Raw genomic sequence first — 14,015 nt, forward strand, 5'->3', positions numbered from 1 at the left:
ACAAAATCCCTGCGAAGCCTAAACCTGCAATGCATCAAAATACATTGTTTCTTTGTTTCTTATTGCTTAAGAACTAACCATTGAGTCTACCACTGTGAGCCTCTATACTCAGACAGACTTTGATGCTCTCGGCTGATGCAGAAGGGGTTTAATGTACTACAGAGTCAAGTTCAAAAACCTTTACTCCCTTTGCTGTGTGGACCGGATGCATCTCCACAAAGACATTTCCGTAGTCTCTCTCTCCATCTCTCAGGGGATCTTAACAACCACAAACCGAATCAACAGACGCCACAGACGAGGCTAAAAGGTTGTGAGTGTGGTCAAAACTCCAGCTGCAAGCCTGCCATTGATGTTGCTAGACGATGGAGTTTCAAATGGTTCCACTTTGCTAGCCGCTCTCTCGACACAGGATCGCGTTCCCTTGGTATTTGTGTTAATCTCAACTCTCCCGAATCTCCTGCTCCCAGGCTCCATGCAATCCGTCCAGGATGGGAGAGGCAACCCAGGCAAGATGGGCGAGGGCCTGGCCTATGGGCGCGGATCGATTACCCAGGTAGGACTAATCCATCAGATCATTTGCAATCATATGTAAAATATAGAGTAAATATCATCATAGCCTATGATCAGATCTCTTTTAATCTTTTAATAATCATACCCAGATATATATATATATATATATATATATATATTAGGGCTGTCAAAATTAACGCGTTAACGCAGGGTGATTAATTTGTGGAATTAACGCATTAATTTATTTAACGCATTAACGCATGCGCAAAATGACCCGCCCAATATTTCCCGCTCCAGCACTTGCCGCCGCTATTTGCCGCCGCTATTTGCCGCTCTAGAGTTTTGACTGAGACACAAGATGGATACTGAACCGAAAGAAGTTGTTGGCTCTTTGGATGGAAAGTTTGAATTTAAAAAAAACAAAGATGGAACACTTAACAAACAAGCAGTGATTTGCACACTCTGCAAGAAGGAGTTTTCGTTTCACCGAAGCACTTCCAGCCTAAAGTACCATATCAACGCTAAGCATGCGTTTGTCGGCTCTTCAAGTTCTGGGGCAAGACCAGGGGGCTTAGTTCAGACAACGCTCACCGAAGGCCGTGCATTAAGTAAGTCTATTTCTGAGAACTTGACCCAAAAAATTGCCAAATGGATTGCAAAAGACTGTCGGCCGATTAATATTGTCGAGGACAAGGGCCTCGCGGAAGTGTTACAAGTTGCTTCACGCGACGCATTCTACAAGCCACCGTCAAGAGGCACAGTAATGACTAAAATCCACGACCTCTACAAAACGGAAAAGAAAAAGAAAGAAGAGGATTTGGCTGTAGCTGACTATGTCGCCCTGACAGGAGACCACTGGACCTCTGTGAGTAACAACAATTACCTGGGTGTAACTGCACATCATATCACTAAAAAGTGGGAACTGAAGTCGTTTGCGCTAACTACAATGAAAACAGAAGAGCGTCACTTTGCAGAAGCATGTGCAGAGCAGTTCCTAACAGTAGCGCGCAAGTGGGAAATAGAAGGAAAAGTCACAACTATAGGGACCGACAGCGCACGCAATATGATCGCTGCGGCTAGACTTTTGACATTTGAGCACATGCCTTGCATAGCTCACATCCTACAGAGAAGCATCACGGTGAGCCTCTCTGACAGCGGATTTGTGCGTGCATTGTCAAAGTCTCGCAAAATTGTGGGCCACTTCAAACACAGTCCGGCAAACACCGCGGAGCTTCAAGCACAACAAGCTGCCCTTGGACAGAAGCAGGAGCCGCTGGTCCAGGACGTTCCAACACGTTGGAATTCGACGGTGGATATGGTCAAGCGTCTGAACCGCAATCAAGCAGCAATAAAAGCAACCCTGGACCAACAGCAGCACAAACTCATTATGCTGACACCACCAGAATGGGACAAGGTGCAAAGACTTGAGACTCTTCTAGAGCCCTGTCGGTAAGTAATCCACATATTAATTATTAATAGGCCTATAGTTTGAAATAAAATGTAATTAATTAAATTGAAATTATATGTTACCTTTTTGTAAACTACCAACTTCTGTTGTAATCACTTAATGATGTGTGTGTGTGTGTGTGTGTGTGTGTGTGTGTGTGTGTGTGTGTGTGTGTTTGTGTGTGTGTGTGTGTTTCATTCAACTGCTGGTATGTAACTGAGATCCTGGGTGGGGAGGCCTATGTATCCTGCTCTGTTGTACTGCCTGCCCTCTGCCACTTGCGTCGTGTAATGGAGGTCTCTGATGAGGACCCTGCATATGTGGTGCGATTTAAGACGGCATTCAAAGAAGACCTAGCCTCCCGCCAAGAAAAGACCAACAACACATGGCTCAAGCTTGCAACGGCCCTGGATCCACGCTTTAAAGACTTGAAGACCCTGCCCAAGAGTGAAAGAGAAGAGGTGTGGACCACACTGGGAGGCATGCTGCATGAACAATCACCAAGAAGGTCTCCACAGACTTCTGAAGATTGGCCACCCAAGAAGAAAATGAGCCTGCTCCTACAAATGTGCTCAGATTCAGATTCTGATGAGGAGGTGCAGCCTGGCAGAGACATACACAGGTACAGGGCAGAGCCCTGCATTAGTATGGAGGACTGTCCATTGCAGTGGTGGTCTGCTCATTCAGGAGCCCATGACAAGCTGGCCCTGCTGGCTCGCAAATATCTAGCGACTCCTGCATCCACAGTTCCATGTGAAAGACTCTTCTCAGTGGCAGGCCACATCGTGCAAAAGAAACGGTCAGCCTTACTTTCAGAAAATGTCAGCCAGTTAGTTTGCCTCAGCAACTGGCTAAAAGAAGAATAGCCAAGAGACACATTTTATTGTACGAAGGTGTGGTAGTTTGTTAATTTAAAAAAGGGAAAATGTTCAACCAATGTTTAACCATTCTAAACTTAGCAATGGCTAAGATGCCCATAACGTTTGGGATGACTGTTATCTTTAAGTTTGATTAAAAAAATTAAAATAAAAATGTTATATGCTCATAGGCATTGCAAAGAGACTGGCACAAAACAAAAATTGAAATATGGTGTGGTATGTTTAAGTTCGATTTTATTTTTCATTATTAATAACACCATCATCTGGATTCTTTCATGAATAAAAGAACATGCTAAATGCCTATATATCCACCTTCTGTCATTTATCTTTCCGTTCCTACAACAATATACAGAGAAATTCAGAAATTCCGGGCATATTTATGAATGGCAATTAATCGTGATTAATCGTGATTAATCCACAGCTACCCTGTGATTAATCAGATTAAAATTTTTAATCTATTGACAGCCCTAATATATATATATATATATGGCTGCAACCCATGATTTATTTCATAGTCTGGGATTAATCATTTAGTTTAAAGAAGTTCACCACTCCACAATTCTTCCTGTCTGTGTGCTGTCCAGGGTACTCCTGCCATGGCCCAGTCCAGCATCGCTGCTGACCTGCTGAAGGGCACCATCACCAAGCTGGCCGCCGAGGACATGAGCAGCCCAGACAAGAGCGGCCGGGGGGAGCAAATGCCCAAAGGCCACGTCATCTACGAGGGCAAGAGCGGCCACATCGTCTCCTACGACGGTGAGGCCTCCTGTGGCTATTGCCAATGCTATCCTTTTCGTTCAGCCATTTCGCTTTGCCACGGCAAAGCAGTGTTTCAACTATTTGCGTCACACTTAAAACTAATTAGGTCGTTCTTTTGAGACTAGTCCATGTTAGCATGCTAGTTAGCGGTTTACTTAGCATATTTAGCGAAACAAGTCACTTGGTTGATCACCTTTATGGCTACATCAGTATAACCATGACTTATGTAGTCATGGTTTAGTCATGGATAGTCTGTCATTTTAAATAGCAGGGGTGCAATTCTTATCTTTCCCCTATGGAGCCCCTGCTCCTCATAGCTGAACCTAACCTCTTCCCGGGCCTCCCCACAGCCATCAAGAACCCCAGAGAAGCCACCCGCAGCCCCAGGGCCGGCCACGACCTGAAGCGCTCCTGTGACATGATGGAGGGCCCCATGGGCAGGGGACTCACCGGCCGCGACGGAGCTCCGTTTGAAGGTAGTTTGATTGTATTGAAATATCTACCGGATTATTTTTACTCAACCATTAAATCGATATTTTATGATATTGAGATGTGGCGTTTTTTTTTTTATTTCGGTTTTTGATTATAATTACATTTACGTAATTGCTGATTCAATGTATACACACGGAGAGGTGTTGTTCTAACTTTTATTGTTATTTTATTATCAAGAAATGCATCCACACCAAGATGTTTCTTCATGTTACCCATGAGACTATCTGAAAGTATGTTGTTGTTTTGTTCAGGATTGATGGGCCGAGCGTTGCCTAGAGAGGGTCTCCATGGAGATTCTAAAGAGAGGCCTTTCATCACTGGATCCATTATGCAAGGTAGACTCTCCTCTTGAAGCCCTAGTAGCTCATAAATAGATTCAATGGACACATTATTTTAATTAACAGGGGATATTTTAAGAACCACCTATAATTATTTCCAAGTGCTTGCGCCATCTTTGATGGAACAACTTATTTGATCATTTGATTTTCCTTTCGGCTTGACTTGGAGCCATATGACGTCATCACACAAATTGACAAAGACACCACACGTTGCTGCAGCTCATCCAAATGTGTTTTGTCTCTCTCACTTTCAGGGACCCCCAGGACGTCTGCCGAGGCCTACGACGACAGCCCCAAATACAAGCAGATCAAGAGGGAGAGCCCGCCCATCCGCTCCTTCGACGGGGGCATCGGCAAGGGCAAGCCCTACGACGCGGTCAACACCATCCAGGAGCTGGGCCGCTCCATCCACGAGATCCCCCGCCAAGACCAGTCCGGCGGCGACAGCCGGAAGACCCCCGACATGGCGGACCGAAGGGTTCTGGAGGGATCCATGTCCCAGGTAGGACCACGGCTCCATCAACCTGTCTCGCTGTGTATGCTCTTTAGTTGCTAAGCAGACACTTGTAATCAAACTGACTGGATGTAGGGAGCAGCCTGGCTGCGGGCGTTTAGGTTTGAACTTTAATTTTTGTGCATCTGCTTCCACACAAATCGTATTTACCTGATGAACATCTGCATCGGTATTATCAAAGTCCCCGTGAACGTAATGACATTGCTCAACTACACACTAGATGAATATCAGTTTGCTTGTTGGCTGTGAATCGTTTGGGCAGGCAGTTTGAATATCAAGTGGATACAAATAAATAAATATAAAATGTAATTGATTATCGATAGCTTACATCAGCAATTGCCTGCATCTCCATATGCGAATCCGGGGACCCAAAGTGGGTTCCCGAACCATAGGTTGTCAACTGCTCTATACTATCCTTACCCGCCCACTACATTATCCGGTGAATCCCCATTTTATTTTACACATCCTTTGTTGATCCAGTGGATTTTTCCCCCTTTGCACAGATCCATTCTATGAACCAGTCCGCCATCAAGCACAACGTCAAGTCCCTGATCACCAGTCCCGGCAAGATGCCCCATGGCCTGCCCCAGCTGGAGGCCATGGAACGGGCCAAGTACGAGGAGAGCAAGGGCGGGCCGGACCGCGTGCGCCAGTCCGTGGTCAACTCCACCGGCGTGCTGCGCTCTACCCACCAGGAGGCCAACAGGACCCAACTCAGCCCCGGCATGTATGAGGACGCCAACGCCCGCAGGACCCCCGTCAACTACAGCACCAACTCCCGGTCGTCGCCCATGCTCGGACGCGCCCCAGACGGTAGGGTCGTTATCCCGGTGCGCCCAGTGTGCAAGCGCTCTGGTGACCGCTGGAACATGGAGGTGCAGACCTACAACCGTTCCGGCAGTTGCCCAGCAACCCCCGATACCAGAAGATCGTTGTGCTTATTTTTTGAGACCCGAGAGTGCTACAATTATTAAGTGATTTTATACCTCACGTCCCTGCATTTTAACCGGGCTTGAAATACAGGGATGTTTGAGAGGACGATGCACGAGGCTTGGGATTTGTTTATTTCGCAACCCTGGTACTGCTTGTAGCACACACGCATGACATCCAAACCTGAATCGTCTTTTCTGTCCTCTCTTAACAAAGGAGGCATCAGCTCCGGGAAGGCGGTGTCCCACGAGAGGAAGAGTGTCATGACCCCCACGCCGAGGGACAACGTGCCGGCCAAGTCCCCCGTGTCCGAGCCGGTGGCCTCCCACAGCCCCTTCGACCCCCACCTCCGCCCCATGGTCCCCGGGGAGGTGTACCACCTGCCTCCACACCTGGACCCCGCCATGGCCTTCCAGCGAGTCCTGGACCCTGGTACGACCGCTTCAACTCCTCCGGAGCCTCCCTCTCGTAGCTCTAGTCACTCCCTGGTGACCCACCTTAACGTGGCTACGTTGAGCTGTAGTTTACATGTACACCCAGGAGGGATTCTGTCCAACCACCAATTATTAATGTGCTCTGTTGACCGTACTGTAGACATCTCATGGAGACACAGGGCCAATTTTGATTTTATTGGCTATACTGTAGGATTTATTAAATAATCAGGATATTCTTATTATTAACATAGTATTAATTAAGGTGGCAGTCAGCTGAATACAAACATATAGGTTTACATGCCCTCTACCAAAAAAAACAAAAAAAACAAAACAAATTAGTTCTTTATTTTCAGTCAATATTAAGTCAATATTAGGATGGCAGGTGGCAGTTTACTTAGCGAAAAAAAACGACTTGGTTGAACATCCTGCACCGGTTACTCGTATCATACCCCCCCTCCCATTCTGTCCTCGTCCCACAGCAGGCGCATACATCTTCCCCCGGCAGCCGACGCCAGCGGGCTACCCCAACACCTACCAGCTGTACACCATGGAGACCACGCGCCAGACCATCCTCAACGACTACATCACCTCCCAGCAGATGCAGGTCATCCCGCGGCCAGACCTGGCCCGGGGCCTGTCGCCGCGGGAACAGCAGTCCATCGCTATCCAGTATCCGGCCGGCGCTCGAGGTACGCAACCGCGCTGGGGGATGCGCTGTAGGACGCAGGCCTGATTCCCTACAGCGTGTGTGTGTGTGTGTGTGTGTGTGTGTGTGCCTTTTACAGGCTATCCCTTTCCAGACGCCCAGAAGCAAATGACCTCGACAAAATTAGCAGGTTTTTTTTTGTAATCACTGAGGAGGGCTACCACTGATTGGGCCATACTCCTCAATGATCGGGTCATGGGTCGTACAAATTGGTACCGCGGGGCCTCAGCTCCATGCAGCTGCCCCCCCCCACCCCCCACCCCCCGGTCCCCAGCCTCTCTAATCACGCCCCTGGGGCCTCATACACTGATCTGTGAATCTATAACTGACGTGGCGGGCGATGGGTCCCAGCTGATGGCGGGGCCCATGGCGTCCGGTAGATTGATGGAATTGGTTCTTGTTGTTCACCGCTGGCCCTTTGCTCCTGTCTGTAAAAGGGATAATTGATCTAGCCCAGATGCCTCCAACTATCCTGTTACCTCACCCTGGGGCAACAGGTTCCCCCACTATGGAGCGAATCGCCTACCTCCCCGGAGCTCAGCCCCCTTTCCCTCCTAGGCCCTTCAACCAAGCCTCCATATCGCCAGGTGAGGACCGCATCCCCAGACTGTCCCCCTCTCTTAATCCCCCCCCCCCACTCCTCTCCGTCCCCCTTTACTTTGCCTTTCCAGTTGACCTCTCCACAAGGTCCGAGTGGTTGTGGCCTTGGTGTTGGTGACTCGCATACGACCACTTGAGGCACTTGATCACCCCCTGGTGGATGTTTTTTTTTGTGGTACAGTCCTGTCCATCTGCAGACGGACCAGTCCAACCCATCTCCACTTAAGGGGGGATTGGCATGTGCTTGAGCACAGCAAAGAAGTAACACTTAAAGTACTTCAGACTTAAACTAAATGTATATTGCTAGGCTGCCTGTTTCGAAGCATGGTTTCATGATCCAAAGATAATAGTTGGAGCCAATTATTAAGTGTATTACTGGTATCAGGCCAATAACCAGAATGGCCAATTTCACTAATGTATGTGTTAAATACAAGCAGAATATTTTGTAAGAATAAATTATATTTTATAATAATGTATTATATTATTATGGTAACACTGTCGACTCCCAATGGTAATTTATCTTGATATTTGAGCCTTCACCAAGCTTTACTTGTGTATATATATATATATATGTATTCATATAGAAACATGCTCTAGTAACTGGCAGCCTGGTTCAGTCCTTGCCGAAGTGGCCGATAACAGTAATGGTCCAACCTGAGTTTATTGCCCTAGTAAAACCGCCATGGGATCCAGTCTCACGTCACCTCCAAGAAGGTTTCCTGGCACGGCATTCCGAGCCCCGCCCTGGTTCCCTCCTTCTACCGCCTGTGGACCCAAACTTTATGCATTGTGTGTGTGTGTGTGTGTGTGTGTGTGTGTGTGTGTGTGTGTGTGTGTGTGTGTGTGTGTGTGTGTGTGTGTGTGTGTGTGTGTGTTGTCCTTGGGTTTTCAGGCCACCTAGCCGCAGCAGCCAACGCCGCTGGCATGGAGCGAGAGAGGGAAAGGGAGCGGGAGAGAGACCGGGAGCACCGAGACCGAGAGCAGCGGGACCGAGAGCAGCGGGACCGGGAACACCGGGACCGCGAGCACCGGGACCGGGAACACCGGGATCGCGAGCAGCGGGAGAAGGAGCGGGAGCACCGGGAGCGAGAGTTGAGGGAGCGCGAGCATCTGGCCGCCGCGGGCGCCAGCGCGTACATCCGCAGTGGTGAGCAGAGTCACGGCTCTTTATAGTCCTTGTTCATTGATTGTATTTATGTCCGAAAGGTGAACGTAATAAACACTTTACGCTTACACTGTGGGCAATAAGGTATATCTATATTGTCCATCTATCGAGCCTACTGGTCAAGTATGTTTAGATTAATAGACGGACCATTTAATGCCCTATGATTGAAGCTAGGACTTCAATGGATGCGGGGTAGATCAATATCATCCAATAGTCTGTCTCCTGTGTATAATCCAAGCGTGTGCGTGTTTGTGTGCGTGTCCCTCCAGGTTCAGAGCAGCCGGGCCGGCCGGTCAGCCGTGGTTACCTGCGCTCCCCGTCTCCCTCTGTGCGGACCCCTGAAGGCGTGGTCCAGCAGAGGCCCAGCATCTTCCAGGGAACCAACAGCAAGAGCGTCATCACTTCTCTCATGTAGGCACACCTGCAGTAGCTGCTCTCTGAGGAGTTCACAAGCATACACAGGAAGACCTGCGGCCCCTTCCAGGCTTTCATTGTGGCTCTGATGTGAATCTCGCTTCCTCTTATTTTCTTTCTTTGCCTTTGTCTCTCTTTGTCTTTATACTCTCGATCCTTCTGTCTTTCTCTTTATTTATTTATTTATTTATTTATTAATCTTTCACTTTCTCTCTTTATCCGTTTATTTCTCTTGCACTCTCTTTTACTCTCCTTCAACCTTTCGCATATTCTGTCTCTCGTTGGGCTCTGTCTCTCTAATCGCTCTTGGCCTTGGTTTCTCTCCTCTCTGGGTCTCGCTCATCTCTTTGTGTCTGGGTGTTTCTCTCTCACCTCTCTGGGTCTCTCTCTAATCTCTCTTGCTCTGGGTCTCTCTCTAATCTCTTTGGGTCTCAGTCTCTCTCTCTAATCTCTCTTTGCCTCGGTGTCGTTCTCTCTCCCCTCTCTGGGTCTCTCTAATCTCTCTGGGTCTCGGTCTCTCTCTCTAATCTCTCTTTGTCTCTGTGTCGTTCTCTCTCACCTCTCTGGGTCTCTATAATCTCTCTGGGTCTCGGTCTCTCTCTCTAATCTCCCTTTGTCTCTGTGTCGTTCTCTCTCCCCTCTCTGGGTCTCTAATCTCTCTAGGTCTCGGTCTCTTTCTCTAATCTCTCTGGGTCTCGGTGTCTCTCTCTAATCTCTCTGAGTCTCGGTCTCTCTCTCTAATCTCTCTGGGTCTCTGTGTCTCTCTCTAATCTCTCTGGGTCTCTGTCTCTCTCTCTCTAATCTCTCTGGGTCTCGGTGTCTTTCTCTAATCTCTCTGGGTCTCGGTCTCTCTCTCTAATCTCTCTGGGTCTCGGTGTCGTTCTCTCCCCTCTCTGGGTCTCTCTAATCTCTCTGGGTCTCTGTGTCTCTCTCTAATCTCTCTGGGTCTCTGTCTCTCTCTCTAATCTCTCTGGGTCTCGGTGTCTCTCTCTAATCTCTCTGAGTCTCTGTCTCTCTCTCTAATCTCTCTGGGTCTCTGTGTCTCTCTCTAATCTCTCGGAGTCTCGGTCTCTCTCTCTGATCTCTCTGGGTCTCTGTGTCTCTCTCTAATCTCTCTGGGTCTCGGTCTCTCTCTCTAATCTCTCTGGGTCTCGGTGTCGTTCTCTCCCCTCTCTGGGTCTCTAATCTCTCTGGGTCTCGGTCTCTCTCTAATCTCTCTGGGTCTCGGTCTCTCTCTCTAATCTCTCTGGGTCTCGGTGTCGTTCTCTCCCCTCTCTGGGTCTCTCTAATCTCTCTGGGTCTCTATCTCTCTCTCTAATCTCTCTGGGTCTCGGTGTCTCTCTCTAATCTCTCTGGGTCTCGGTCTCTCTCTCTAATCTCTCTGGGTCTCGGTGTCGTTCTCTCCCCTCTCTGGGTCTCTCTAATCTCTCTGGGTCTCGGTCTCTCTCTCTAATCTCTCTGGGTCTCGGCCTCTCTCTCTAATCTCTCTGGGTCTCGGCCTCTCTCTCTAATCTCTCTGGGTCTCGGCCTCTCTCTCTAATCTCTCTGGGTCTCGGCCTCTCTCTCTAATCTCTCTGGGTCTCGGTGTCGTTCTCCCTCACAGACCCCAGTCCTCAGCCTCGGCGGTGGCGGCGGCGCAGGTGGGCTCCCGCTACAGCACGGCGGCGGACGCACTGGCCGCCCTGGTGGACGCGGCCGCCTCGGCCCCCCAGATGGACGTGGCCAAGGCCAAGGAGAGCAGCAAGCAGCAGCAGGACCACCGCGACGACGACATGGCCGCCCGGAGGGCTGCCACCCTCGCCGAGCACCAACAGCTCCAGCAGCACCAGCAGCACCAACAACAACAACAACAGCAGCAGCAGCAGCAGCAGCAGCACCTCCACCAACAACAACAACAACAAGCCCTGCACCACCAGCAGCAGCAGCTGCAGCAGCACCACCACCAGCAGCAGCTGCAGCAGCAGCACCAGCAGCAGGAGGCGGAGCGGCACGCCATGCAGGCCCAGTACGGCTCCAAGGACAAGGGCACCAAGGCCCGCATCGAGGAGGAGCTGCGCACCCACGGCAAGACCACCATCTCGGCCGCCAACTTCATCGACGTCATCATCACGCGGCAGATCGCCTCGGACAAGGACTCCCGCGAGAGGGGCTCCCAGAGCTCGGACTCCTCCAGCAGCTGTGAGTTTGTGTGTGTGTGTGTGTGTGTGTGTGTGTGTGTGTGTGTGTGTGTGTGTGTGTGTGTGTGTGTGTGTGTGTGTGGGGGGGGGGGGGGGGGGGGGGGGGGGGAAGGGAGCTGGGAGACAGTGGAGCCTTGCCTTCAATACAGGTGCAATCACATGTGACGACCCCCCCCTGAAGTAACACTGGAAAATGTCCACATTTTTCAACAAAGCAACAGCACATAATCCTATCTCAAAGATGATCCCTTTCTTTGTTTGTACTGTAGATAAAGTTCCCCAATGCAGCAACCAAAAATGTGGATTGTCTAAGCCAAACTGATGACAGTAGTGTTACGGAGCTCGGTACAGTACTATCGGTTTCCATGCATCACAGGCTAACCTCTTTATCTCTTTTATTATGCAGTGGCATCCAACCGCTATGACAACCCCAGCGGAGGCACCATCGAGGTCATCAGCCCCGCCAGCTCCCCGGTGCAGCCGCAGCAAGACAAACCCGACGAGAGGCAGCCGCAGCCACCGGGTGAGGACCGACCAATACGTAAAATATCGAACCCTGTTGTCAATTTGACCAGCAAACGCATTCAACTCTTAAGTTGTATCAAAACTTGGCCTTAACTAGAGATGGGCTTCACTCTAAATCCGTCAACAAACCATGCCGTCAAGGGCCCAGCAAGTCACCCTTCTTCCATGGCAGCCCCGTCACCGGGCCACTGCGAGAGGCTGTTCGTGTCCCCTTAACCCCTCCCGTCTCCGTAACCACTTCTCTCTCCGCCCCCTCCCGTCCCTCCGCCTCGCCCTCCAGCCCACCAGCGCTCCGTGTCGGGGCTAGTCCCCGCGGCGGGCATGCGGCCCTTCGACATGAGCCGCTACAGACAGCCGGGGGAGTCCTCCCACGTGGCATCCCAGCAGCCGCCCTCCTCCCAGGGCGACGGCTACGCTCAGGTCCCAAAGACCCACCGCGTCATGACCCTGGCGGACCACATCTCGGTAAGACCCGCCTGGGATTGGGGTTGTGCCGGAGTGGTGGTCTAGTACTACTGGGGTTTCCTGCTGTGATCACCGTTCGCCCATTGACAAATATGATAGTAAAGTAGTGTGGTAAAATAGTCAACGCGTTGTCATGGCCTGTCAACAATTGAGATCGCTATCAATCTATCTCTGTACATTCTTGACGATGCAAAGTTGCTTTTGATCAATTTACAAATTAACAGACATGGCATGCATATAGTTAGATAGATAGGTAGATGTGTGTATGTGTATGTATATGTATATGTATATGTATGTATGTATATATATATATAATTATTATTTATATATATTATTATTTATGTAGATATAAAAAATCCAGATTGAAAAGCACTCTTTTATTGCATCTATTGCTCTAATTTACTCTCCATATTTGTTCACATATTGTCCCCACAGCACATCATCACCCAGGACTTTGCCCGGAACCAGGACCCTCCGGCGTCCTCTGCCTCCAGCACATTCCAGAGCTCCGCGCCCCTGGTGTCCACTTCCAGCCGGGTCAAAGCCCCCAGCCGCTACAGTCCAGAGAACCAGGCCCCCCACCACCAGAGGCCCTCCAACAGGGTGTCCCCGGAGAACGCTCCCGACAAGCCCAGAGCCAGGTACCCCCCCCCCCCCCGCCGGCCAGCCTGTGGGAGCGACCACCGGAACCCCTTGTTGTCTTTGTGTCCCAGCTGGTGCATTGATCCAACTCGCTGTGTTTGCTCTGCTGTCCCTGCCAGACCCGGGAAGTCTCCGGAGCGCGGCCGGCAGATGGAGAACTATGAGCCCATCTCTCCGCCTCAGAGCTACCAGGACAAGCAGGAGGCGGCTGGCCCTCCGGCCCCCCAGAGGAGGCAGAACGACAACCCGGAGATCAGGTAGGGAGGATTCAAAGGACCCAGGGCAGCATCGTAGTGAAAGAGTCTCGGATGAAAGCCTAGCGATGAAATTAATCAATTGATCCACGGTCTGCTGTTGGTAAGGAATCTTAACCGTATAAAGGACTGATCCCACAAGGACAAATCCCATAAAAATATATTCAGAAATAACAACTCACACTTTTAGGTTTAACTACAAGTGTGAATTTAAAGTCTTAAATTGTTATAAGCTGCACAACTCACCCACTCACTCACTCATCATCGACACCCATTCATCATTGACACCTCAGTGCCTTCCCTCTGGTTCCAGGAGTGACTCCCGCTCTCCGGGGAACATGTCCTACTTGCCCTCCTTCTTCACCAAGCTGGAGAACACATCTCCCATGGTGAAGTCCAAGAAGCAGGAGATCTTCCGTAAATTGAACTCCTCTGGTGTCGGGGATTCTGATGTTGGTAAGTGTGCCTTACACATACACATACCTATACGCATTTACTCATGCAAAATCGGGATTTATTGATCCGTTTTTATCAATCCTTCCTACAATTTGTCTTATAGGAAACGCACAACCAGGAACCGAGATCTTCAATCTGCCTGCAGTCACCAGCTCAGGTAAATAATGGGGATCTGTAGGCGGGTCATTGGCTAGTAATGGTGAACACAAACTCGACCAGCACTTGTGAGCAGTGAGAAAGTGTCCGTAAAGGTTTCAAATCAACACCACGTAGACTCTCCACTGTAGAAATACAGTTGTTAGAATCGGC

The 14,015-nt window shown here is 49.8% G+C and overlaps 1 protein-coding gene across 2 annotated transcripts in view; it reads left to right on the forward strand.

Annotated features, from left to right (window-relative positions):
- ncor1 (nuclear receptor corepressor 1) overlaps positions 1 to 14,015 on the forward strand; it is a 57,365-nt gene that overhangs the window by 38,002 nt on the left and 5,348 nt on the right. For both annotated transcript variants that reach the window (XM_079738669.1, XM_079738670.1), the window contains 18 exons: positions 468 to 553; positions 3,420 to 3,591; positions 3,945 to 4,070; positions 4,338 to 4,421; positions 4,679 to 4,926; positions 5,442 to 5,751; positions 6,085 to 6,300; positions 6,782 to 6,991; positions 7,446 to 7,595; positions 8,501 to 8,755; positions 9,043 to 9,184; positions 10,791 to 11,365; positions 11,771 to 11,887; positions 12,170 to 12,354; positions 12,790 to 12,995; positions 13,116 to 13,253; positions 13,564 to 13,706; positions 13,810 to 13,863. In XM_079738669.1, the coding sequence (XP_079594795.1) occupies positions 468 to 553; positions 3,420 to 3,591; positions 3,945 to 4,070; positions 4,338 to 4,421; positions 4,679 to 4,926; positions 5,442 to 5,751; positions 6,085 to 6,300; positions 6,782 to 6,991; positions 7,446 to 7,595; positions 8,501 to 8,755; positions 9,043 to 9,184; positions 10,791 to 11,365; positions 11,771 to 11,887; positions 12,170 to 12,354; positions 12,790 to 12,995; positions 13,116 to 13,253; positions 13,564 to 13,706; positions 13,810 to 13,863 (3,417 nt within the window). The remainder of the gene's footprint in view (positions 1 to 467; positions 554 to 3,419; positions 3,592 to 3,944; positions 4,071 to 4,337; positions 4,422 to 4,678; positions 4,927 to 5,441; positions 5,752 to 6,084; positions 6,301 to 6,781; positions 6,992 to 7,445; positions 7,596 to 8,500; positions 8,756 to 9,042; positions 9,185 to 10,790; positions 11,366 to 11,770; positions 11,888 to 12,169; positions 12,355 to 12,789; positions 12,996 to 13,115; positions 13,254 to 13,563; positions 13,707 to 13,809; positions 13,864 to 14,015) is intronic.

This window comes from Pollachius pollachius (assembly GCF_949987615.1).
Source record: "Pollachius pollachius genome assembly, chromosome: 6".
Classification (NCBI taxonomy): Eukaryota; Metazoa; Chordata; class Actinopteri; order Gadiformes; family Gadidae; genus Pollachius; species Pollachius pollachius.